General features: G+C 38.8%; 1 protein-coding gene across 3 annotated transcripts; it reads right to left on the bottom strand.

Moving 5' to 3' along the window:
- Positions 1–1917: 1917 nt before the first annotated feature.
- DCUN1D2 (defective in cullin neddylation 1 domain containing 2) lies at positions 1918–27352 on the bottom strand. 3 transcript variants are annotated; one of them, XM_044428578.1, is made up of 8 exons: positions 27073–27352; positions 24651–24867; positions 18418–18459; positions 16450–16618; positions 12607–12737; positions 6160–6242; positions 4942–5038; positions 1918–4671 (listed from the first exon to the last, which is right to left on the bottom strand). In XM_044428578.1, exons 1-8 carry the CDS (start codon positions 27073–27075, stop codon positions 4592–4594), a joined length of 822 nt encoding a protein of 273 aa, XP_044284513.1. In that variant the 5' UTR covers positions 27076–27352; the 3' UTR covers positions 1918–4591. The 3 variants fall into 3 exon arrangements, with proteins under 3 accessions (XP_044284513.1, XP_044284515.1, XP_044284514.1); XM_044428580.1 differs by having other exon boundaries at positions 27257–27345; XM_044428579.1 differs by lacking the exon at positions 18418–18459 and having other exon boundaries at positions 27073–27348.
- Positions 27353–27701: the final 349 nt, after the last annotated feature.

Below are 27701 nucleotides of genomic sequence, written 5' to 3'. Positions count from 1 at the left end.
GTAATCGCTGTGTTTTATAGGCTTGCTAAAGTGCCTGCCTAACCCTGTAAGTTCACACATGTAACCTTTTTGTTAACTTGGCCAGCCTGTTCAAGGTATCTTTAGTTTAGAAGGCCTGCCAAAGGCATCTAATTAGAGTGAAATGTAACTTTTCTTTATGGTGCTGTGATGTGTATCCAGTCACTTTCCTATCCATTTCAAAGTATCCAATCACCTTCCTGTGTATTGTATTCACTCCCCTTTTGTGTATTCTATATAACCCTAAGGAAATTAACATGGGGTGTTCCTTCTTAGGCACCCATGGATCCATGAATTCAATGGCAAATAAACCTTTTTGCCCTGACAAGAAACTGATTTCTGAGCCTCTTTGAATTGCAGATCTGTGTGACAGAGGTACTTGAAAAAATAGTGGTGGCCCAGCTGTAGACACTCTGGAAGGAGACCAATATTCTACATCCATTTCATTCTGGGCTTAGACTTGGTTTTAGGAATAAACTCGACTTGGGCACCCTTCCGAATTGTTCTGGTTAATTACTCTGTTACTGTTTTCAATTTTTAGTAGCAACTCCATCCTCTTAGAGCAGTCTCTGTGAAGTGAGCATTGGGGGCAGCATTTTATTGCAGCTCGAATCCTTACTGGAGAACTGGTTGTAGTGAAAAGTACTGGATGGTGACTATTTTTCACCCTGGTAACCCATGCACTGATAACTTCTCATCTCAGCTACTGTAATATACTGTATGCAGGGCTGCCCATGATCTGGAAGATGCAACTAGTGCAGAGGCAAACTTGAATGATGTACCTAGCTGCTGTTATTAATATCTTTGCTGAAAAAACTGGAGCAGGTTTAAAGTTTTGCTATTGACCTATAAATCTGTAATCAATTTGGGACACAGAAACGCAGGGGATTGCCTTTCCTGTAAATCTGCCTGACATCTAGAATCATCTGTGGTTCTTCTGGCTGTCCCACATCCTACAAACATCTAGCTTCAAGCAGGAAAATGGCCACTCTCTGGAATATCCTTCCCACAGAAATAAAAGTCAATTCTGTTGCAGATTAAGTGCATATGTTGAAAAAGTTTTATTCATCTCACTTGTTGCTGTGATTGCTAATCCATTGCCTGCTGATTATAATGTGTAGGCAAGCATTGTAGCTATAATGCAGAGTTATATTTTTACTGCTGTATACTATCAGGATATGTTGTACAGGGCACATTATACAAATATTTTAAATAAATATCCTGGACCTTCACAGAATATGAACAGGCAGTTTTGTAAGGTACCTCTCATTGCTAAAAGGACAGGCCATCTTTAATATTTTCTTCATTACCGCTGGCTTTATGGGATTATTTTCTATTATAGAAGTGCAAAAATGGTTCTACAAGCCAAACAAGTTTATAATTCATCATCTTATTGGAAGATCCAGCTTCACAAGAATCTTCCTTTTACACTGGTTATGGTTAGAATAAAAACAAGACAGTTAGCAAAGTTGGCAGAGATGGAAAAGTGCTGAATTGCCACAGGTATTATTAAAAAAGGTAAAAGGTAAAGGTTTCCCCTTGACGTTAAGTCCAGTCATGTCTGACTCTTGGGGGCAGTGCTCATCTCCGTTTCCTAGTCGAGTGAGCCAGTATTTGTCTGCAGACAGTATCTGTGGTCATGTGGCTGGCATGACTAAGCACTGAAGTGCACAGAATGCTGTTACCTTCCCATTGACATGGTACCTTTTTATTTACTTGCATTTGCATGCTTTCGAACTGCAAGGTTATTACAGTATCATAAAATAGCAGAATTGCAAGGAGCAGAGGGCCATTGGGTCCAACCCCCTGCTCAGTTATGGTTATCTTCATTCCAGGTCATACATCTTTTGCAAAGAATGTAGCAATTAATTTTGGTGATGATTAAATACACTCTCCATATCAGGTAACAATTGGTTTATTGCTATTAAGATTGTAGCATTTTGGAGTTGTACAATTGTCATGCATGAATCTACTGACACAACTGATGAGAGCTCGAGAGAGGTGCCCTGAACTCCCAGGTTGAACTCCTATGGTTTTTGTTTGGTCTATAGCAAGGCATTCTCACTCCAGCCCTGGTTCCCACTACATGATATGGAAATAGTGACTTGCTTTCCAGGCTGGTTCTGATGAAGACAAATATTAACATTGACATTGTTCTGCACTTATGATCTTTTATGTATCACTTCCCACTATTGATGACAAACTTATGATTATAAAGTACTGTGCAACTTAATGCACTATACAGTTAAGAAATGCAGACCCTGTTTGGTCTTACACAGACAAAATAATCTCAATTTCATTAAAAGCCATAGTATCTGAGCAGCAAAACCAAGACATGCTATTGAATTCATATCTTAGTTTTGCAGAGCCTATTTAGATACCTGTTCACCATTAGTTATCACCTTGTCCCAGGATCAACTTGGATCCCTATGATAATCTAAATCTCTCAGTATCTCAAGGAAATGTAAACACATTCAGGTCAACTTCAACTAAATGATGCTATATTTCTGGAATACTGCCTATCATAAAAGAGTGTTAAAGACATATACCCTGAAACCATGTGAACAAAATAACATGAGCTTGATGATTGCAATCTGAATGTCCAAATATATTAAGTGGTTCAGCTTTAATGCAAGCTATCAACATGCCAAGATTTTCATGTTTAGTCTGCAATACGTGTGTCTCCATATTAAAACTTGGATTAGAAGTGGTTATCAAACCCTACCGGTTATCCGAAAACATTAAAAGAGCTAACCATTTAATAGTAAGCATTATCACTGATTGTGTAAGTGCAGTTTTTCACTCTAACCTTTTTGAGCATTTCTTGTTCCAGACCCACTCTGAATTAATTTAATTTTTCACATATATTCTTCAACAAATGTATCAAGAAAATTGAACACCCTTCTAATTATGCTATACTTAAATATTCCACATTGATTATTGTCTAACTGCTTGGATGCACAATGAAAAATGTCTACAAGATGACACACTGGCATCTAGTGGTAGTAAGAAAGATAAGCAACACGTAGACCTCATATTTCTTACTAAGGGGAAAAAAATACTTTTGCAGATATGCATTTACGTTCACCAGTTGAAAAAATCAGCTAATTCACCACTTTTGTGCTGTATAACCTGGCATTACATACAGACACTCACAGAGAAAATCTGCCAAGTCTTCAATTTTATCAGGCACAATTTGCAACATGGGACCTAACATAATTCATTGCATGAATTCCCTTTCTCTATTACTTTCTAAGATGACCACTTACAAAAGAGAACAGGGGCTCCACAGTTTTAAGAGTTACATAGAAGAGGGTATTTAAGATAAAGTTGATAAAAGTGCATCAGCTAGATACCTGTGCTGCAAGGAGGCACTGTAGCTCTGTCCCCTTTGGTGGTGGTACCATCGGTATTACCCACTTTAAGTCAAGGTTGTGGATTCAGAGCCAGATGTGGGCCTAGACTCACCAGCTGTATATCTATACATCCTAACTACCTTGAAGACCAATGTACCATTACCTATTTAGGAATACTCAGCACCCAGAGAATGAATCACATATAAGACACGATCAAGCTAAAATAAGGCTGCAATCCTATGCATTCTTAGCTGGGAATTTAGCCCAGTAAATGCAAGGGGTTTTACTTCTGAGCAGACCTACACTGGTTTGCACTGTTCAACACTTCTATATGCCTTTGGTTTCAATGGGAGAATGAAGCATATACACACACACACACACACACACACACACACTTCGCTTACACAGAGATCAGTGGAACTTAAAATAGTTTTAACATGGGCTGGAGCATGTCCATATTCATAATATACTTAGTATATTCATAATCAAGCATGAAATACCAGTATGTTTTTGGTTGATTCAAAATTTAGAATATTAACATTAACTACAATAGAGGCATTTCACTGATTCTTTACTGGTCAAGTACAAACAAATCTCATTCAGGTCAATGTTGGAATGAGGAAATCAAAATATTAAAAATGGATCTGACTGGCCTTGCTGTTCAACTAGAATCCTGGCACCAGGCTGTATATATGTGTCAACAAATACTTCACTGCATTATCTCAACAGCTTTAAAGTTTGTATAAAAATACCACATACCACGTATTTTATTTAGGGATTTAATTTATATACCACAAATACTGCTTTTAATATAAGTACAATATAATACAGTTGTAATTATGTAACTGCTGGTGTTCACCCTGGGTTATGAACTGAATGGCATGCTGTGCTGTCAAAACTTTTCTAAAATGGCCTCTAGTTAAACTTTTCCAAGGTATAAAATCATGCAAAATCTACATCCTATATGATACAACCAGTACAATAATTGAAGCCAATATTCTACAAACAGCCTGGACTATCTTCTGGATTTCTTCTTGCAGTGTCCATGAGTCAGCCATCATTTTCTTGAAGCAGAAGTAGTGATTTCTGTTTTATCAGTGGTAATTCTACCACGACTTTTGAAACCAGTGACCGTGTGCACAGTTATTGGCCAAAATGTCTTCATTACCTGATGCAGTTCAGACTGCAAATTTAAGTCCACTGAAAAGAGTCTATGGTTAGGAAGCTTTACGTTTTCCTCCTGTGACTACTGGTCGTGCATATTCCACAAAATCATCTATTAGTACTGGCCATGCTCCTAAAGAAAAAACAATTTTAGATCAACAATTTTGAATGTTTAAAGCAAATTCTTTCTGTTCATAGTTCATTTTTTATTCATGTGAAAATATGAAATCTTCCAAAACAAAGCTAACAGATGTAGCCATGTGTTAAAATCAAAGTACAATGAGCCTCAGCTAAATTTCAAAGCCAAAGTTATGTGTAGCCTGAAAGACTCAGAGGGTGGGTACTTATGAACAATAATACTTCAGCCCCAATATATTTAATTTTGAACATCCAAGTAAGTTACCTTCTTCATCATAGTTTGACATATCATCTGCAATCATATTTCCAAAATCTAAAAGAAGATTCCAAGTATCTTTGGGAATTGATCTTTTATGATGTTCCTATGGAAAAAAGAGCTGGTATAAGCCATTTTCCACTTTTATAGCAAATTTTATAAAAGCATAACTGAACAAAAGCTCTTCAGTCGAACTCACATATAACAATGTTTGTATTGTTACAGCTGCGTGAGAACAAGCAAGCTACTGCTTGAGCACTCACTACAGTGGTACCTCGGCTCACGAACTTAATCCGTTCCAGGACTCTGGTCGTGACCCTAGATGGTCGTGAGCCAAGTTAAATTTCCCCATAAGGTTCAATGTAAATAGGGTTAATCCGTTCTGCAACTTTTTTAAATAGAAAAATGTGAAGCAAAGTGACAAAGAACACAAAGATCGCCATCTCCCCCCCCACCTCCCCCCAGCACAACCGCGATCGAGCCCGTCATCCATGCACACGCCCATCATCCCAACGTGCTGTGGTGGGAGAGACGGGTGTGATCCCGGGCGTTCTGGCGGGGGGAGGGAGAGATGGGTGCGAACGCGATTGTGCTGGAGTGGGGAGATGGCTGAGATCACGGTTGTGCTCCTGTAGGAAAGAGGGGTGCAATCACAGGCACGCTCATGCAGGAAAGACAGGCACGATCTCGGCCATCTTCCCCCCCCAACTCCCCCCAGGACGATCACAGCCATCTCCCCACTCAGGGGGGTGGGGAGAGGGCCACAATCATGGTCGCCACCCAATGTGGAGTTCACGACCTGAGTCAAAATTTTTATGAAATTTTTGTTTGTGACCCGATTTGGTCGTGAACTGAGGCATTCGTGAGCCGAGGTACCACTGTACTTCTGTTTTGTATTTGCTTTCAGCAACATGATTTGTTGTAGGGGTGTTGTCCCTCAAGAACCTAGAGTTCTGGATCACATCAAATAATTCAGGTGCAGGCTGCTAGGTTGTGGATGAAAGCAGATGCAAACTGAAAGCACTGAGTACATGGGTGGCAATGTGTTCGCTTGCTCTGGTGTGCCCCTCTACTTCATGGATTAAACAGTCCATGAACTGGCGCTAGGTGCGAACTAGATTATAGTCTGTAACAGACTAAGTTAAACATTAAAAGGTCAAGATTTTAAATGTTTCTAGGAAATCATCTTCAATACTGGCAGACACAAAGGTGTAGAAATGTACTTACCAATAAAAATTTATTCCAAAGATCTAGAAATTTAAATCTTCCTGATAAGACTAAGTTCCAATATGCAATTGCCATTTCTAGATCTGAAACAAACATAAAATAACATAAAACATTTAATTTATATAAGTCTTATGCTAAACCTGTTAAAATAAAAAGCAAGCTATCCAATAAATAATAAAACCAGAATAAAAATGTCTGCAGAAAGCTATGTATTTATATGTTTATTTATTTATTTAAAAAAATTCTATCCCATCCTTTACAGTGCCTCAGGACAGCAATAACATAAATAAGATGCAGCATTATAATAAAATATAAAATCAATATCAAAAACAATACTAACTTTTAAAATGCTGGGAAAATAAAAAGCTTTTGGCCTGGTGCCAAAATGAAAAAAGTGTCTGCATCAGGCACACCTCTTGGCACCAGGCGCACCTCTATATCCTATCCTATATTTCTATACTATATACTATGTTCCTCTGTACTATATCTCAACAAATGTGTTTTGTCAACATGAGTATGGAAAGATTTCAGTAATTTCACTCTACAGACTTGGTGTTTGTTTGGAAGTAGTTTAGATACTTGTTTTATAAACAGACACAAAAACTTTTTGTATTTATTTTATGCCTCTGCATAGTTTTGAAAGTAAACAGTATTTCTTGTATAAAAACAAGGCAATATGCTCTTAAAATACTGTCAGATGCAAAGTGTTCAAGTTATTTACCTTTAGCAATGCCTACATATTTAAACCCACTACTGCTGAGTACTAGTTGCCAAACATGACTCAACCTGTTATTCTGCGCTATTATACCTAGAACAAACATGACTGAGAGAATAGTATTACTAAAATATCAACAATATTTCATTTCAGGTAAGTGTGAAGCCAATTTCATTTCAGTGGTTCTACTCTAAGTAGGATGAACATTGATACAACCAATTCTGTTGTAGCAATCATGTTCACAAAATAATCATGTTTACTTAAAAGAATGTCTCACAGATAGAAATGTTGAGCACAGAAGCATACATAGGATTGTAGTTTGTGTTGAGCGTTGGCATAATGAGGTTGATCAAAGGTCACTGTCAATCTAAGGTACCTGTAATGCTCATCTAGTTTTAGCTGTCTCTGTTGTAAACATCTCGAAACCTATGCAGAACTGAGGTACAAAGTCAACAACTATAGCTGCAGAACAAAATGTATTACTAAATATGGGTATGTTGACAGAAATTCTATAAATGGGGCACCTCAAGTGATGTCTGCAAATAAAAAGTACCACAGTATAAGCCATATTTATTTTACACTACCAATGTGCATTTTCATGAATTAGCCACAATTTAAAAAATTTAAGAGTGAACTGAGTCATGACAATTGCCACAGTTGAAAGAATTCAACACAGGTATTTCAACACAGACTCAAATAAACAAAATGGGCAACACTTGCACTTGGGGTTAGGCAAATCTTTTTATACCTCTAGGTACCATTTCAATGCATTTACTAAGGTATGGATACCTAAATGTTTGGAATTTCTCTAGGCTTATTTACACAAGGCCCTTACTTGTTTAATAAAATAAATTTATACCCACTCTAGCGTTTATTGCCACAACAATCCAAGAAGTACTGGAACTACATTGAATAACAGGAGCAATACAGTACCAAATACCAATTCCCACTTGTGGAACAGCCTCCAAAAAGCAGTTTGCCTGGCACCTTCTTTACAGTCTTTACATCCCTCAGCAGTACAGTTCTTTCCTCCTGGATATTGTTATGTGTTTTATTTGAATGTTTTTTATTGATATGTTGTGTTTTTAGTTTATTTTAATCCACTTAGAGAGCCCTTGGGCTAATACAGCAGAATATAAGTCAAATAAATAGACAGACAAGAAATAGAGAACTCCAGGCAAACATTATATTGAAAAATATTTTTGGTATGGTTTTTATTGATAAAACATCACCCTGTCCACCCTGATTTTTAGGGTGATGGTGATGCAAGGGAAAGGGAGAGTAGAAAGGCCTGCTAGCAAGAACTCAGTCCCATTCAAAGAATTAAAGTGAGAATCCAAAGCAATGGTATGGAATAACCAAAGAGCTTCATAGCAACTACTCTACATAAGTAGCCATTTGTGCATATTGCTTGCTGTGCCATGAGGAACCTTCAGGTTTCATATGTGTGGTGAGTCACAGATGGTTCTCCACATGGAAGAGTCTCCTGATCAAGCCAAGGAGTCTCCATTATCCTTCCTTACAAGCCAAGGAGGGTATCTATCCTGCATTCATTTCCTTGTTCAGCATGACATTATCTAAATGCTATGGCTACTTTGCAAAGAAGTCCGTAAAAGTTAGCTGCCCATACAAATGCCCAGCTGCCCACACAAATTGTAATCTACCTGTTGTTGTTATATTTTTACACCATGCAATAGCTGAAGTTTTCTGGGCTGTTAACAGCAATAAAAGGCATTAAATAGAACATAAAATACAATGCAAAGGTTTAAGCATTAAAAACTACTATATAAAATATGGTCTTTGTATTTATATCAGTCATTTGAGGACTAAAAATACCTTCTGAAATTTCTCTCCACCATTCACTTGAAAGCAATTCTTACTTGTCTGGTGAAATAAGGAGTCTGGCCACTTATAAGTCCGATTTCTTCCAAAGGCAGTGGCTTTCTTTCTTTAAACCCATTATTCCTTACTTACTAGGTTAATGCTAAGACAACTAAAAAGTAAATTTAAAGCTGCACTAAAAATAATATTACATTCTTTTTTACTGTTTACACAGTCCATCAAAACAGATGCTAAAAATACAATAAAATATCAGAAAATATCAGAAAATCAGAAAAAAAGAAGTTCTGAACACCTTTTTTCCTTTAGCTCCAATCCCTTCCAAAGTCTCTCCCCCCTCCAGCATGCCCGCGTTTGCCCCGTCTCTCCCCTCGCCCCCCAGCACGTCAGGATGACGGGCACGTGCAGGGATGACTGGCGCGATCGTGGTCGTGATGGGGGGGGGCAGGGAGATGGCCACGCTCGTGCTCAGGGTGGCAGGGGAGATGGCCGCGATCTTTGTTGTTCTTTGTCACTTTGCTTCACATTTTTCTAATTAAAAATAATAGTTACAGAATGGATTAACCTTCTTTACATTGAACCTTATGGGGAAATTTAACTTGGCTCATGACCAATTTGGGGCACGACCAGAGTCCTGGAACAGATTAAGTTCGTGAGCCGAGGTACCACTGTAAGTGTTATAAATATCATTTTACTGAATACTTGAACTGCTTCATAATTTAACCACGATAGGAATTTTAAAAAAATCGCTACTGTTTTACACCTTTACATGCCTGTTTGAGAATGCAGGATTTTCTCAAGCACATTACAACACTGGTTAGGCCCCATTTTGCACTCTTAGACAGAAAGGTCCATCTTTGAAAAATGAACCCCCATTTGCAATTCTTAAAGAATATAAAGAACTGTTGCTCTGAAGTGACTCTAGCCACATAATAGTATTTAATGAGAATCAAATAAGTTTATAATTTGGGTGTTACTGTCCACATCAGCCGCTTGCAGTAATTTGAACAATGACTAATGAATACTGTTTTAGTGTTGTTATTTCCACATCACAGAAATACTTTCATGTAACTTAAATTGAAATTCTTAAAAAAAATAAGGCTTGTTCTATGAAAAGTGCTTCCTTAATTGCCTGAATGTATTTATCATAAAAAATAAGCTGGGATATTGAGATTTAATCAGACAGGAAAAGTAAAAGCTAACTTGAAAATCCACAATGTCTCAAAAACCAAAACTTTCTCTATTTGCAGCCTTTGATATTTTTATGTAACACTCAGCGGTCTGGTTTGCATTTGTTAACCACAGGATATCCTTGAGTGGAGCATGCATGCTGATTCCCAACTGCTCACCTGCTTCTGCTATGCCCCAAACCCCAGGGATGCTCTGTCCCTGAGTTGTTCTCTTCGAACCCAAACTGAGAACTCTGGTTTGTTAAGGAAGCAACAATGCAGTTATAACCCAGAACATCAGAAGTAGGCAAGCAATCGGAAGTCAGTATGCTGCCTTACTCCTGATTGTTCCCAAACAACTTATGGTTAACAACTGTGGGTTGTGGCATTGTGTGAACTGGGCCAGTATCTGAGCAAGAACCTTCTAAGTAACAGGAAAATATACTAAGGATTTCATTTTGAAGTAAAACTTCCACAATTCCCCACAATGAAATACAACTTTCAATGTCACTTTAAAGATAAAATTGCTCAGATCCACTGTGAATTGGGCTCCACAGTTGATCTATTTCCATTAAGAGAGGCATCCAGGGCACCATCTGGTCTGATGGATGAGTTTAAATTATTGTGATTCAATAATATGGACAAGGTACTTGTCTCAGTTCGTCTTGCTTGCTTGCTCAGCCTCTGCCTATCTTGACTTTTTAACAGATCTAAAGAGGGTGGTTCGTGCTTGGGTCCAGGAGGCCGTCAATGCCTTGTTAGAAAAGGGAGTCATTCCAGCCTCCTTAAAGGAGGCTATGATAAAACTGCTCCTTAAAAAGCTGAACCTGGACACAAGGGATGTTATCAACTATAAACCTGTGGCAAACTTCCCCTTTTTGAGTAGGTGGTATGAAATGGATTATCTAGATCCATTTCAATCGGGTTTCAGGCCAGAGTTTGGGACAGAAAATACCTTTGTCACTCCATGGGATGATGGGAAAGCAACAGGGGGAATGTAATCCCGTTGATTTGCCTGGACCTCTCAGTGGCTTTCAATACCACTGACCCATGGTATCCTTCTGGACAGGTTGGATGGGTTGAGAGTTGAAGGTACTGCTTTGAAGTGGTTCAGCTCCTATTTTATTCACCATGTCTAGAAGGTGGTGCTGGGGAACAGAACCCTATATAAGTCACATGACTCTATATTATCCCCCAAGCTTTTCAACATGTACATGAAACCACTAGGAGAGGTCATTTGGAGGTGAGAATTGAGATGTCATCAGTATGTTGATGACTCTCTGCTCTACCTCTCATTTTCATCAAACCCAGGTGAGGTGGTTTCTGTTCTGAACAATTGCCTGAGCTTGGTAATGGGTTGGATGAAGGCCAATCAATTGAAACGCAATCTAGATAAGATAAAAATGCTGTTAGCGAGTGCTATGTCTGACCAGTTGTCGGGGGTGGGGGGGAGCTTCAATGGGGTTGCACTTCCCCTAAAGGGCAGATTCCATAGTCTGGGGGTGCCCTTGGATCCAAACCTCTCTTGAGTTTGAGGTAGACTTAGTGGCCAGGAGCACCTTTGCTCAGTTATGGCTGATTTACCAACTATGGCCCTACCTGGACAGACAGAACTCTGCCACAGTTATCCACACCTTGGTCACCTGCCGACTGGTTACTGTAATGTACTCTTTGGGGCTGCCTTTGAAGATGGTCCAGAAATTTCAGCTGGATCAAAATAGGGCTGCATGGTCAGTGACAGGAGTTAGTCAGAATGCGTGTATCATTCCAATTCTGTGTCATCTTCACTGGCTATAAGGTCCGGGCCTAATTTAAAGCACTTGTTTTGACATAGAAAAGCTCTAAATGACTTGGACCATGATAGTTGAAGGACTGCCTACTTCTATATGTACCTATGCATAAAGGAAGTAGACTGTGGTTGGTAAACCACAACCATGAGCATGACACTATTTATATACACCAATATAAATGGACAAATCTTATTCAAGCAAACATCCTGCAACCACACTAATCTCTGCTGGTTTGGGTACACATGCATTCCCCTACTTAATGCTCCGGTATCTCAGGCATCTATTTTCCCTTTTTGTTGTCATTCTCTGACAGATATTTAGTTGGAAGTAAGAAAAAAGGCTTTTTCTGTCATGGAACCCAGGTTATGAAATATTCTCCCCTGTGAAATGTGGCTGTCCCCTTCATTGCCCACTTTGAAGCAGGCATTGAAAACTGTGTTATTTGTGAAGGCATTTTTAGTTATTTTCCTCTGACTTTTCCACTTTTCTGTTTCCACTGTTTTTATTGCTGTTGGTTGACTGGTTCATTGTGCTTTATAAGTTTATATGATTTTGTTATACTGCTTTATTTTAAGATACTGTTATTTTGTTTTATTTTAAGTTGCCCTGAGTGAATGATTTGCCTAAAAAGTAAGGATAGAGATCTTAATATAAATAAATATGGTTGGGCAGAACTTGGTAACTGCATAATCTTCTTTTAGAAGAATTTGCATTCGAAGTATTATCTCAGTGAACACTGTGTGGATCAACACTGTTTGCAGGCATCTTTCCACAAAGATTATTTGACATAATTTAGACTGAATACCTCTGTCTAAAAAGCTAAAATTACAAGCATGCCTCAACAAACTTTCAAGCTGCTAATGACAACTGTAGTAAAAAAGCTTATTGAAGGTACATTGACTGAATTCTGTATTCAGTTGAAAACTAAACTCACCTAAACCTTTTTGTCCAGGGTTTTTTGCAAAGTTAAAGGTAAACTGATAAAAATCTTTAAACTTCATAGGATCTTTTAATTCTTGTTCCAGTCTTGGCAAAAGAGCTTTTAACTTGTCTGTGGCATCACACCTAGAAAAAGATAATATTTCTATAAGACATTAAAAAATCCACAAATAGGCAACTAAAAATCAGTAAGATTAAAGTTAAAACAGTCAAACGATGTTACATCAGCAAGCAAATGTCAATAAACCAGCATTTGCCAAATTAATTAGAATGTAGGGGAATACTGGCAGACCAGGGATTGTTCTAGCACCCTCATAAGCCTACAAAAAGTTTTCCTTGCAAATGTTCCCACTCCAGCCCCCTTCTGAGCATTCCAAGACTAACACCTTTTTAAACTGACCAATTATTATGTTTAATATATTTTACTGCCCATGCACATACAAAGCAGCTTCTAAATTTAAAAATCACATTTGATTAAAATGTAAACACCAAACAGTAACCATAAGAACAGCTGAAGTCAGCAGCAGATAAAACTAAACAACTATTCTCTGCCAAGGTGATAGTCAAGCTCAGCCTAGGTTGGCAAAACAAAAATGATAAAACCATAAAACACAATAGTGTGATATGAATTGATGCTGGGAGAAATGACAGTCTTGTATCTAAAATTAAAAATTATGAGTCTAAAATTAACTAAGTACTTCCATGCTTTGATGCAAACTGGAATCCCTGCTTCATTCCCAGCATACATTGAAAGAGGTGTTATTCTCTCCTTTAACCTTCCTTATTTTGAGAACAGTATAGTGGGGTAATAGGGTGCTAACAGGTGATTCATCTGCTTAAGTGGATATTCCCCTACACAGGTTTGGGAACTCCATGTATGCCTTACAACAGCCAATCTGCCCTCAAACCTAGCATTTATTACATAAAAGAAAAAGCATAAGCTGTACCATCATTCAACCAGATGCCTTCCAAAACTTTATCTCAGCCTGAAATCTAACAGCACATGGATGAAATGAATCTCAGGTGGCAACATATTTTCAAGCAATCAAAAATACTGCTTCCTGGCACTTCTGTGCATTCTTGGTGGCCTTGGGCTTTTGTTTCTTGGATACTAGAAACCCACCACATAAAGCGTATCTCTTTTGATACCAAGGTGAGTTGTTGCTAGTTGCAAAGTCGCGTCTGACCTATCGCGACCCCATGGACAACATTCCTCCAGGCCTTCCTGTCCTCCACCATCCCGCATGAGTATGGAACACAATTATTGATATCACAGAGGAATGTATGTCTGCTGCTCCAAGAAAAACGCCAACTAGAAAATAGCCCTTTTCAATCTCAGCCAGTGTACCTTACACAGATCCCAACTTTCAGAAAACCTGTTTTGTATGACTGAACCAGCAGCAAAAACAAAACAAAAAAATAAACCAACTTTCTTTATTATTGTCTTACAGTAGTAGCATGGACAGGAAAAGGCTACCTGCTCTGTTCCATGCCAAGAATTGTGTGTTCTAAGCATTATTTAATGTTTAATGTCATCTCAATATAATCCCACTTGAGCCTCACAGAACCAGGTTGTGTAAGACTTCTCCCTCTGCTTGCAGTGAGACTAAGAAGGTCTTAGGAATGTTTATTTACTCCCAACCTTTTTATGTCTTTCTTCTTTTTTCGTCCTCTCATCACATGTCAAGGATCCTATTGATGCACATTAAAATCCCTTATCTATTTTTACTTAGAAGGTCTCCTTTTTGGGGGTTGTAAATTGTACACATATGGGGAAGGGGGAGTTTGAAAGCATGAAATGCATTCTAAGAAACACTCTTCTAAGGCAGTAGGTGGAAATTAATCTATATGAGTCTGTCATAAGGCAAATTGATTTTTGCCTACCACATGTCCAACTGATTTGTGAGGATAAGAATCAGACACACTTGACATTTTTGCCAACAAAGCCAAATACAATTTTATTTAATTTAAATATCATTTTAAGTCACAGGCAGGTGACCAGTTCTGCTCCAAGGGCTGGATTGTCCCTTGAATTGAACATTCCAATACATATAGAGACAACCTTTGGATACAACTCGATGTGCTAGAGCACTTTCTGCTAATATACACAATCTCTCCCATTTCACAATATGACAGCCCAATCAAATTAAATAAAAATTTTGGAACACCATCCTAGTCCTTCCTGTTGTGTGTTTCCTCAAATTATACAATGATGTATCCAGACAATATTAAAAATCAAAGAACCAAGATAGCAAGGATCACTTTTTTCACTTTTCTAAGTAAGATTAAGTTTAAAATGATTTATTTATTTATTTATTTATTTATTTATTTATTTATTTATTTATTTATAAATTTGGTATAGTGTTCACTATCAAATATCTTGGGAAGGTCTTACAATAAAACAAAATAGAGCCCAGTATCCATTCTATACGATACAAATCTACTTAAAATCCCAATTTAAACCTTAAAATAATGAGAAAATAAAAAGGGGTTGGCCTGGCGCTGAAAAGAATAAAGTGTTGGTGCTTAGGCAAACCTCTGTGGGGGGCGTATTCCATAACTGGGACACCAACACAGAGAAGGCCCTTCACCAGGTAGCCACCCTCCTAATCTCCTTCATGGAGGGCTTCCAAAGAAGGACCTCCAACCCAGATCTTAAGGGGCGGGGAGGCACATAGGGAAGGAGAAGCTTCTTCATATATCCAGGTCCTAGGGCTTTATAGGTCATCACTAGCACCTTAAATTGGGCCCAGACTTCAGTTGGTAGCCAGTGTAGATGGCAAAAAGGACCATGTTACACGTGCATATCTGCTGGTCCCTGGTAACATCCTGGCTGCTCTGTTCTGAACCAATTGAAGTATCTGGACCATCTTCAAGGGAAGCCCCACATAGAATGAGTTACAATAGTCCAGTTGGGAAATTACCAGAGCATGGGTCACCATTGCTAGGCACTGCTCATTCAGGTAAGGGTGCAGTTGATGAATCAGCTGTAGCTGAAGGGAGGCATTCCTTGCCACAGCAGCCACCTGGAACTCCAGGGACAGCTCTGGGTCAAGAAGCACTCTCAAACTGCACACCCTGTCCTTTAGGGGGAGTGCAACTCCATCCAGAACAAGGCTAAAATCACTTACCTGGAAGGCTGAACCACCTAGCAACAGGACCTCCTTCTTGTCTGAATTAGTCACACACATACACACAAAGCCTCTGAAGTACATAAATTTGTATTCAGACATAGTTGCATTTAATTCGCAATGAAATCAATGAGATTTAAGTTATTGCTTGTTTGACCTACTGTTTTCAATGAGACTTAAGTTAACTAACTTTGTCTAGATTCAACCCAAGTTTGTTTTTCGATATCATCAAGATGAACCAAGGGTATATTCACACCATTCAACTGCAAGATCAACAATTCCCATCAACTGTCTGTCTTCAGCATAAAGCACCTTCATCTTATCCCTGCTAGGAAAAGACCCAACTGTAGGATGATCATGCACATCTAATGGAACCAGGTGCATGGCTAAGAGCAATTTTTGTAGTTCTTACTGAGACAGTTCCCACTGTTAATTAGGCAAGTCATTGTTCAACTTTAAAAGTGGCTTACTTTGTTGGCTATAGGAGCTGTGGAAGTAAATGCTACAAAGAAAGCTCTGGATACATGCACAGTTCCTTTGTCAACAAATGGCTCCTTTGGACTGCAGTGCAGGTCATCTGAGTATAAGGAGGACAATATGAATTAAAGAATGCAATTATTCAGAATGTATACCTTTAAAATAATTCAGAAAGTATTATTGATTCACAAAGAAGAATTTGGAGTCATATTGAAGGCAGCCATACTCACCCCAGTTCTGTCATGCCATCTACAAATTCCTTTTTACTGAATTCACACTGAGTGGCTGCCCTGAATTTCCATGCTATGACTAAAACGCTGATACTAGCAGGGTCCAGGCTTAAATCATCACAAAACTGCTGAATTCCATCAATGCCAATTTTATTCTCATCTTGTGGGTCTGTATTCGAAAACAAAAGAAAACAAAACAAAAAAACCCCAAAATTTGTAAAAAAACAAAAATATTTTAAAGTATTGCAGCTGTTTCACCAACACAAATAGTCCTGCTGATCTACTTTTAAATCACCAACTTCACCATTAAAAAAATGACTTATAAAGTCAGAAATGATTCACTGCAGTAGTAATGGTGAATCAGAACATATACAAACAGCATTTTTGTGTGTATGAACTATAGTAATATTCAACAATAGCAGTAGTAATAGATTAGAAAAAGAATGCACAACATAACACCCACAGGCCAACTGTAGCTCCTCCCTTTTTGTGCATGCCTGAGACAATTCCACACATACATGGCTTGTGCCATTTTTCTACTTCTTTAACAGAAGATCTAGGACTTGCGCTGGCCCATCAAAAGTAGCCCTGATGAAATTTTTGTCCAAACATTTTCTCATGAATTTTGGGGAGTGGAGTAGGCAAAAGTAGAAGAAAACACTAAGGGTTTTATTTATTATCATTATCACTATTATAATTTTAGGTGGTAAGACAAAGAAGATCAAATATTTTGGGAGGACAGAGGACTTTCCAGAAAAGCTGGAACTCCCTACCTCCCCACCTCTGTAACTTTAACAGAGTTTTCCAGCCACTTTAATAACACAGCTGCAATTGGTGGCTAGGCAGGTCATGTTTCTCTTCAATGCCTCAAATCAGAATGACACTACTTCATAATGCATTATCATCCCAGAAGCACAGTTGATGAAAAAAAATGGCTAACAATACTGCCTCTGAAAAGATGCTACATGTTAACATAGGCTCATTCTATGTAAGGTAATATGGTGGTCCGCCTGCTCACTGACTGCAACTTTGCTTCACATGAAGCAGCCAAAACACTTAGCTTAAAATGGGAATGAGTAACTTGTGACCCACTAGCTGTTTTGATCCACCACTCCCATAAACCCTAGGTGGCATAGCCAAGATGCAGGGATTTTGGGAATTATAGTCCCAAACAACTGGAAGGCCGTAAGCTGCCTCCCACTGACTAAAAGCAAGGAAAATAAACCACAGCCTTTCTGAATGATAGGCAGCCAGCCTCCCAAGTGTTTGTCTCTTTACCCAAAAGAAAATAGCGGATAAAGTCTGAAGAGTAATACCTTTTATTCAGTGTGGCTGATATGTATACTGGTCTAATTCTAGTATTAAAATAGTACATTGTGATGAAATGTCTATCACCTGGAATGAGGACATACTGTACAGCATACAATTTAGAAATGACCCAGGTGAGTTATGGGTTATTGGCACTATTATGTACACCTTATAACCAATGGCTAATATTTGCCAATATTCTCTCAATATTTCTGTATTGTCTTTTAATGTTTTATTTTGGTCTGTTCTCTGACTGTAATAAAGATATTAGTATTATTAGCTGAAAATGTGAAGCTACAAAAGTAGATGTGCATTCTTTGCCAGGTCAAGTGCGAGAACCCTTACATCCCTTCATCTATTCTGGCCCTCTTCTTCCTGTATTCAGTAGTATGCAATAAGAACTGCCATTCCTTTTTCACTCTTTTTAGCCAGGCAACCACGAAATGACCTACCTGCATGAGAGAATAATTCAATAGGTGAATTATTGGGGGAGCAAAAGCCTTGTGAGCTACTGATGGTAAATTTAGAAAGGCCAAGGGCTTATGCTGAAATAGGCCAAAAGAGAGATTCAAGGAAGAAAAATGAGGAAACAGAGAACCCTGTGTTGGTGCAAAAAGGAAGAGAAAATACTATTGGTTGCATAGAGAAAAGGGGAGAGACCTGTGAGGTGGAGCAACAAAGATGTCTGTGGAATGCAGGGACCTGGAGTGGGGCAGAAAGAAAAGAAAAATGCAGTGAAATCTCCGAGAAAATTAGTGTGGCTGCAATTTAAAAAGAATTGTGCAATTGTGCAATTTATGGCCCACTTAAGTCCCTTAAAAGTTTAAAAAAGGCCTTCAGGCCTATTTAGTTGTTCTGCTGTGTTCAATTTAAAAATAAAAAATAATTGTCATACTAATAGATATAAACTAAGATATCCAAATAATGTCAACAGGATTGAGTGCAACATTATCACTTAAGAATCAGTGGCAAAATAAATAGCCACAAGATGTAATATACCAGCACTTCCAGGCAAATACCTCTGGTCCGAGGTTATAGATGAAGGGTTCATGGACCAATTTGTCCTTAAATTAATCCACTGGCAAAATACCTTATTTATGCTTGCAACAAAATTACTATAGTTTGCCAAGTTACTACTGGTGCCCTCCACAACCCCACTAAGTTAAAGCACTTGAAACTAATTCACACAACATCTTAAAACCAGATACTCTTAACTACCTATAAATGAGGCTTTACAGATGTCGCATTAATGCAAGAAAAATCCAATATATGGCCCTGTTTTCTGTTCCTGAAAGATCTTATACAGAAACAGACATTAGAGTAGCATACTCAGTGTCTTTATGGGAAAACCAGCCTACACGATATGAAAATGAAACTTTGTTACTAAATTCAGCATTTGTGAATTTGTATTACATGTACCTGAACTTAAACTTAATATCAATACCAGCTTTTTTAATTTCCTTAAATGTTCAGTAAAATAATTTGAAATAATCTCCCCAATGCACCCTACATTTTACAATACAACTGCAGAACTGTCAAAGACATTCTTAATTTTAAATTGGCCTGGAACTCTAGTAACATTTGAAATATACCTTGATACTAAACAGTATCAAATATCTTTAGTTGGTATTTCATTCTCTCTAACCTATATCTACCAGACTAACCTGAACATGTTAGAAATCCAGGAATGGCGTGGCAAACTCCTAACAAGCAATTGCACATAAATTTAAAACCTTTTCTACTATTATCCACAAACCTCTTTAAGGGGATTGAGAAAACAGATGATTGCTCTAAGAGGTTATTATATAATCATGTGTACAAGGTGAACAGATTGCCTAATTTTAATTCTATGGATTACTCTGTTTTTCATTCATCTCCCTAAAATCCTGCCCTTTAAGCAGATATGTAAGTGCAGGTGCATATTAAAATGCTCTACTTCAAGTCCTTTGGATTAATGACTTCTCTAATTTCACCATAAAACTTAAGAAGGGAAGTAAGTCACTTTCTCTATATACATCTATTGCAAAGCAGATGTACATCCCATCTAGACCGCAACTGTTTATGAAATAAGTTTTAAGAAAACATATTTCAGGTTTCAGCATAATACTACTTAATGTTTTTATACAAACTGTCAGTTAAAGTTTTTTTTAAAGCTGATTAAGTATTCCATCTTTCACAGAATCATAGTAGAGCAAAAAGGGGCCAGAGGGGCATTGGGTCCAGCCCCCTGCTAGAGCAGGACCCCAAGTCACATGATCCCTCTCAGATGTCTGTCCAGCTGCATCCTGAATGCTTCTAGAGTAGAAGAGTCCACAACCTCCATAGTTAATTGGTTCCATTATCGAACTGCTCTAGCAGTCAGGAAGTTCCTCCTGATATTCAGCTGGAACCTGGCTTCCTGTAACTCTGAGCCCATTATTCCATGTCCTGCACTCTGGGATGATCTAGAAGCGATCCTGCCCTTCTTCTTTGTGACAGCCTTTCAAGTACTTGTAGAGTGCTATAGTATTTCACCTCAGGCTTCTGTTCTCAGGTTAAATATGCCCAGTTACTTCAATCTCTCCTCTTAGGGCTTTGTTGCCAGTCCTTGGATCATCCTTATTGCCTTCCTCTGAATTCTTTCCAGCTTGTCTAGTTCTTTCTTAAACTGTGTTGCCCACAACTGGAGACAGTACTCCAGATGAAGTCTACACAGTGCTGAGTAAAAGGGAACCAGTACTTCATGTGATTTGAAAGTAATATTAAAATAGCATTTGCCCTTTTTTGCAGCCACATCACATTGTTGATTCATGCTCAGCTTGTGATCTACAACAATTTCAAGATCCTTCTCACTTGCAGTATTGTTGAGCCAAGTGTTCCCCATCTTATAAAGAAGTATTTGGTTTCCTTTTCCTAAGTACAGAACTTGGCAATTTGTCCCTACTGAAATTCATTCTGTTGTTTTCAGCCCAGTGCTCCAACCTATCAAGATCATCTTGAATCTTGTTTCTGTCTTCCAGGGTATTAACTATCCTACCCAATTCTGTGTCATCTGAAAATCTGATAATCATTCCCTGCACTTCCTCATTCAAGTCATTAATAAAATAGTTGATAAGCACTGTGCCCACGACTGAATCATATGGTATCCCACTTGTTACCTCTCCCCTGTTTGAGAAGGTACCATTGATGAGCACTCTGAGTCCAATTTTTTAGCCAAGTATGGATCCACCGGATCATTGTTCCATCTAGCCCACTTTTAACTAGTTTGCTAACCAGGAGATCATGCAGCACTTTGTCAAAAGTTTTGCTGAATTGTGTCCTCAGCATCCCCATAGCCCTAAAGGAAATAAATGCTAGTATTTGCCTAACTGTAACTTACCACTCATAGTTAAAAGAAAAGACAATTGTAATATGCCTTGCTTATTCTTACTACAGTAGTGCACAAGAAGCACAACAGCTTCAGAAAATGATCAGCTGTACCCATGATTTACAACTTTGCTGATCAGCATGGGTTCAAAAATTTGGTGACTATGATAGTGAATAGCTCCTAGTATACTCCACCTCCTAGTATATATCACTATAAGAATTATAAGTTTTCCAAAAGTGAACAGTGGCACAAAGGAGGAAAATGGCAATTTCAGAAAGGTGCCAGACTATATTTTATGCTATAAACAGCATTGGTGACATAGGTCAACGGGGGCAAATTGCTACATACATACATATTCAGTGTCTGCCGGTCACGCTTCCCTATAAAACTCCCTAACCAGGCAGTGAGTATAACAGGGATGAAGCTCACTTCTGAGGAGGAAGTAAGAAAGCTGAGCATTATTGACATTACAACCTAAATATTTTTGTAATATTTTGCTTATTGGTAAACTGAAACATTGGTTAATTAATATAAAGCAGTGACACCAGAGTAGAGCTGCACAAGGTTGTGCTTATGCCTATAGGACCATATATCATGTTCACTCAAGGGCCACAAACAGAGACATACATGTGCATGGATATACATACATATGAGTATCTCAGTGATCCTGATATAGATAGACCTTTCCACTGCTACCAACAGTGGAGAAAAAGCAATCTGTAAGAGGATCTCTGGGAAGAAGTAGAAAAGCTTTCTCTCCCACAGAAATCCTGATACAGATCATTCTTCCCTTGAAGGAGGAAGAGTGATCTACACCAAGACTGCTGTGGAACAAAACATTGAGCAACAGACAAATCCTGTTGGGGATCACAATTAAAGCCTTCTGGAAGGGCATATCTCTCTCATTTCATCAGTTGTACACCTCTGGCATAGTAGTTTTCCCTCTAAAAATCAGAGGAAATCATTTTAAATTGAATGTACACTTCAATCTAGTGGCTTGTCAACTGAGTTTAGAAATGTAGGATATTAAAATACAACTCTTATCTCTTGTAAAATGCATATAATGTGGGATTGGCTTGCTCAAGTTCTGGATTTAATTGTGTAATTTGCTTACAAATAACTGGAGACAGGGAAGCATCTGTAATGTCCTAATAACTTCCCACTCTTGAATGCATATTTTTAATCTATATTGCTTTGAGTTTTGTTTTGATGACAGAAAAGTGGTACAGATAAATGAATGCTTAGTTCCATGTAAATATGCTGAGGGATCTAAAAGTGAAATCCTAAAAAACGTATGGACAAACAGTGACCAAAACAGTGACCAGAATTATGATTCAATTCTGCTTTCAAGCTGAAGCAATATCTTCAAGGCTAAAGGGGTCAAGGATGTTGGAGTGCCTGCCTGAAGCTGTACATTGCATCTCCAAGCTATACTCTGCCATATGACTATGAAAATTATCGCTAGAACTGAGGATAGCAAAGATCATAAAAATCCCTTTTACAAGTATTTGTACTTGTATTTGGATTCCCAAGTACACAAAAACTCTATAACTTTGAAATACTGCAAAGATACACAGAACAGCCCTATATAAATAATGAGCCATTAGAAAATATATGAATTAAGAATTATTGTTTTGTGCCATATCTTTAATTTTAGAGTCGAAGGCATAGGAAAGATTACACTGAAAGCAGAAAGGAATCAATCTTAGTTGAAAAATGTGAAGGTTTGAGGTTCCAGAGGAAAATGATTGGTAGAGACAAAGGGACACAACTCGTAGAAAAGATGGAGACAAATGGGATATGATATAGAACAAAAATCCAAGCAAACTACAGATTTACATCATAGTAGTTCAAGAGTGACAGTCACACATGTTGTAGTTTCTGCTACTTCTCTACCTGCCAAGCCACACAAGAAGTTTACTGAGCTATATTTCAATAGTACAGTACTGTGAGGCATATTGCTCTATCTTTTAATTTGTTGCAAAGCTACAAAAATATTCCAATTTAACAAGGATGATCTACTGGGAGAGCCAGGGGTAGCAAGACTCAGCACAAGGAGAATAATAATAATATTTCCTTGGCTAGAATAATAATACTTGCTAGAATGAAGTGTTTGTTTATGTTACAAGGGAAACAAGGGCCTGCAACCACCATCTGGAATAACAGCAATGACCATCTGTTAGGTAGTGAAGACATTTGTATGCTGCATCATCCATGGAGTAAGTTCCTACAAATAAAAACACCCACTTTGGGCCAGAATCTTTTGAGAGAGCTGGGAATGTACACAATGATGTATCTGCATTAAAATACAATATATTTAACATTACACCAAAGTATTTTGGTCACATTACTAGTTCTTAGTGCCCAATTTTGTAGAACTTCCCACTAGTGATTCATTTCCTTAATGATTTACCAATCATCAATGAGATGCAAATAGCCTTGTTCAGAAATTTTGAGTAACGTGTGAGTAAAGAGACAGAACTCAGGAAAGTGTTTCAACTGCATCTCCATGCTTAGATAGAAGTTTTGTACTTTAAATTTCCATAAAATAATTCATTCAAATCACAACTGGATCTAAGATCTCTGATTAAAAGCAGGCTTCCCCACGTGTATCCTTTCCTGGTCCAGAATTGTAAGTAAAGATGTAACATGCAGTGAAATGTGGATGTTGCATATCCTACTGCACTGCTTTTAGTGACGTGTGTAGATGTGCAATCTAATGTGAACAGAATTACACACTTGGAGGTATATCTGAAAGCACAATCACTGAAAGTACTCCAGCAAGCGAAAACAGCATCCTGCACATGGGTGCACATTCAGTTTATGCCACAGCTCCAACAAGTGCTTCAGATGAGCAATGTGATATAATTATAAAACTCAACCCATTCAGTGCTTTATATATAATTAGATTGCAGACATATGCATGATGGTTAGCTTGCTTTACCTCAGAATCAAAGGTATGTTTTCGAATACTCATTTTTTTTCTAAATTTTAAAAAATAAGTGTTTCATATAGAAAACTGAAAGATAAATGATGGGGTGAAGAGGGCAAGAGAACCTTCATATTTGTTTTGCTCACTACAGCAGTATATACAGCAGGAATACAGAATGTCTTTCAGTCTAAGAACCAAATTCCATTTTGGAAAGCTCTTTGGGACTACATTCCAGTAGTGGGCAGAGCTGATGGCAGGAGATGTGGGACCAAAACTACAAGCACATTTTAGCTTGAAGTTCTTGCTGCCAGTTACCAGGACAACAGAGAGGCATTTCAAACTTTCACAATGGGAGGGCAAAGGGGGATAGCCATCTGTGGAATCCCAGGGGGATGGATCTCTCAATATAGAGAAAAACCATTAACAGAAAAAAGTATACTCATGTTGGCAGCTATGTATGTAACCATGTATGTTCATGCTCACCCAGAATTCTTGAATTCAATGGGACTTGCTTCCTACTAAGTATGTTCTATATGGCAACCTTCCCCCCACCCCCAATTAAAGGCTACATCTGGAAATCAAGGTCAAAGGAAAAAGTGATAAAATAAACCTTACCTTTATACCTGTTATACAGTTGTTCTAATTTCTTTCTGTCTATTGAAATTTTCATGGATTCTTTGTAGTACAAGTCAGGGTTCTGGAAGTAGTTGTCAGTTGCCACTTCTAGTTTCCATTCATTCTGCATTAAGCAATATATAGCAGTCCTTTCACCAGCCTGGGTAACTGCCATAAACTGGCGGACCTTGTCCTTCTGAGATGATTTAAGCTTATGCTTTGGGATGCAAAAGAAACAGGAAAAACAATGAATCCAGATGTTTTTAAATTATACTATTACTGTTTATGTTTGAAGAGGGATTAGTTCTCCCATAAGAAAATGAATTTCACTGCAGCATAACCCAAAGAAATCTTTGTTCTTCTGATAGCATTTTCTTCTGAAAACTGAAATGACAGCACATGTGTGTATATTTTAGCATATACATATAAACAAAATACATTCCGATCACTGCTTTAAATCTCTAATTTCATCAGCACCTTTCCCCAGTAAGAGGAGCCAACTCTTCTGCACAGTGACATTCCATTAAAGATGTAGAATTGTCAGTCAGAAATCTTTAAAGTTGTGATGTTACAACAAATATACAAAATTGGATTAAAAATAAAGGTCAACCCTTATACAACATGCTTCCTACACTATGAAATATTCAGAAAACATTGACACCACCTATATACAGTTGCCTAGGAATAAGACCCATGGAGCTGAATTGGATTTATTTCTGAGCAGACATGCAAAGGATGTTGGTGAGGGTGAGGAACAAGCAGTCTCAGAATTAGGCATTTCATGAATAGTGCTTTAGATTATAAACCAAGACTTTTAAAACATTCCCTCTAAAAACACAAAGCAATCCTATGCATGTTAATACAGGAAAAGTTCTATAACTTCTAGCAACCACCTTTACTTGCTGGGGAGTGCTGAGACTTTTAAGACTTTTAAACATGGATAGGATTGCTCGATAAATCTCTTCCAGGGTGTGTTTTTATTGCATTTTTTATTGTCAATACTGCATTTTCCACATTAACGAGATAGCATGAGAAACTAACAATTGGATTCTATCTGGGGACTCATGTCAAAATTGAGGTTCCTACTTTTACAATAAGAATTTTCATAAATTTCAGATGCAGTTTACCCATGTAACAAATTATGGTGAGATTTCACTTCTATATCTCAGTCAGTCCCACACAGGAACAATGTGAACTAGTCCTGAGAGCAATCATGTTGAAAGAAGAAATTCTTGTAAAATGTAGTTCTCCAGTGACATGCGTGCCAGCTAATAAGAGGATTCAAAAATTAAGGTTTAATCAAAGTATAGAGTGCACTTTTTGCTCCTCCTCTGGTGGATTTTGATTCATAATTCACTTTTTAAGGCCGCTGAAGGGCTCACAAGGTAATAGAGCTTACACAGCCAAAAATGTATTTTAAATAATTAACAGCATATTATTACTGAGCCTTAGCTATGACTCTAGAACCAGGACTAAAAACCACATTGTCTCTCCCTTAATTTAGGATACTCATGGCACACTTTAATTCTTCTCAAAGAAACTAGTTGGCTTCAGGGAAAGCAATGGGAGAAAATAGGTCTTGCCAGTGCAGGGACTGAGGACAGGAACTGAGCATGGCTGCATTTTAGTTTTAACCAAACAGAATTTGTATGGTATAAAACAAATGGGAGGAAAACCAGCGGAAGAAAATACACCTGCGACTCCTTCCTACCTGCGGGACGACTTCCCCCTGGCCTACGAATCTCTCTATAAAATCGACCTCCTTACAGAATAGACTGAGGCTTTTGAGAAGCCAGTGGGGTGGTGGAGGGGGATATAGCCTCGGGCCACTCTGTGACGCGCAGGAGAGAAGAAAAAAAGGGGACCGCCACGGAGAGGCGATAGTGGTGGGAAGGGGAAGCGAGAGAGGTCAGGCTGTAGCAACCTGTCAGTTTCTCCCCTGCCCAAAAAAGGGAAAGGTACGTGGTGGTGCTGGTGCTAAGAGCCAGGCAGTTGCGCTGCTGCTGCTGCGGCTGCGAGCTTCGCCGCGGTGCCTGTTCCCGAAATACCCACGCAAACCCCCCTTTTGCGCTCTTTTTCGGGGTTATAATCGCCTCAGGCTAAGCGGGGAGCTACCCTCGCTAGCGGCTCCCTGCAGTTAGCGGGCAAGCGGGGGTGGAAGCAGGGGGAGCGCCGAGGCTTTGCCCGCGTGGGGCGTCTGGTCCGTTGCCCCCTTCCTCGCGACCTCCCTTGATCTGCGCGGAGAGAAGGCAGAGAAAGAGCGAAAAGGAAAAAGGTCGCTCGCCCTCAGGCTGCGGCGCAGCGGCTGCCCTCGCCCTCACAGGAGCGGCTTTCCCCCTTCCCCCGCCCCGTCTTCGAGCACACAGACGGGACGCGAGAGGAGAGTTCATACGACCGGTGCCGTCTCACCGGCTCAACCTACCATTTTATCAGCAGCGCTTTCAGCCAACTTCACTACCCAGCGCCAGCGCTGCCGCCGCCGCCGCCGCCACGGCGTCCTTCTGCGCACGCGCGTACCGGGCTGCCTTCACCTCGCCACCCTCCTCCTCCTCCGAATCTTAACCACCTGCCATGGTCTGGTCTTGCTTCAGAAATCTCAGACCTACCCTTCTCGCGACTCCCGCACTAAAGGGGAAAAAAAAGTTTGTCACTCTACTACGACAACCACCATCACCTTCTCTACGGGAGGTGAAGCAAAGGTATCAACAAGGCCCGACAAAAAGTAAAGAGGAAAAGAGGAACTACGTTACCCATGGTACACTCTGTCTTCAATTGGATAGTACCATAGACTTATAACGGTAGATCCATATTTCTCAGTACCAGCTTCCCGGTTAACTTAATTCACCTTGGCAACTCAGCTGCAGAAGTGACTCAAATCAATGGTAAAATCACAATTTTAGCGCAACAGTGACTGGGCAGCAGCATGTTGCTCTCCCAACTCCCTATAAGTATGTAAAAATAATAGAAACTTTTAAAAACTTGGGTATGAATTTTTTTAAAAAAGTTTCTAAATATTTCAGGGTAATAAATCTACATGCAAATCAATGGAAC

Source organism: Varanus komodoensis, unplaced genomic scaffold, assembly GCF_004798865.1.
Source record: "Varanus komodoensis strain SLA01 unplaced genomic scaffold, ASM479886v1 scaffold2, whole genome shotgun sequence".
Lineage (NCBI taxonomy): Eukaryota > Metazoa > Chordata > Lepidosauria > Squamata > Varanidae > Varanus > Varanus komodoensis.
Note: the sequence above shows the minus strand (reverse complement) of the source record. Positions and strands in the feature narration are given on the sequence as shown.

What these genes read in the sequence shown, in the direction of transcription:
- DCUN1D2 (XM_044428578.1), bottom strand. An exon ending in ACTGTATAACAGGTATAAAG is followed by an intron (nt 18,460 to 24,650) that starts GTAAGGTTTATT and finishes GCCCCACTCCAG; the next exon opens with GTCCCTGCATTCCACAGACA. An exon ending in CCCTGGACAAAAAGGTTTAG is followed by an intron (nt 6,243 to 12,606) that starts GTGAGTTTAGTT and finishes TGTTTGTTTCAG; the next exon opens with ATCTAGAAATGGCAATTGCA.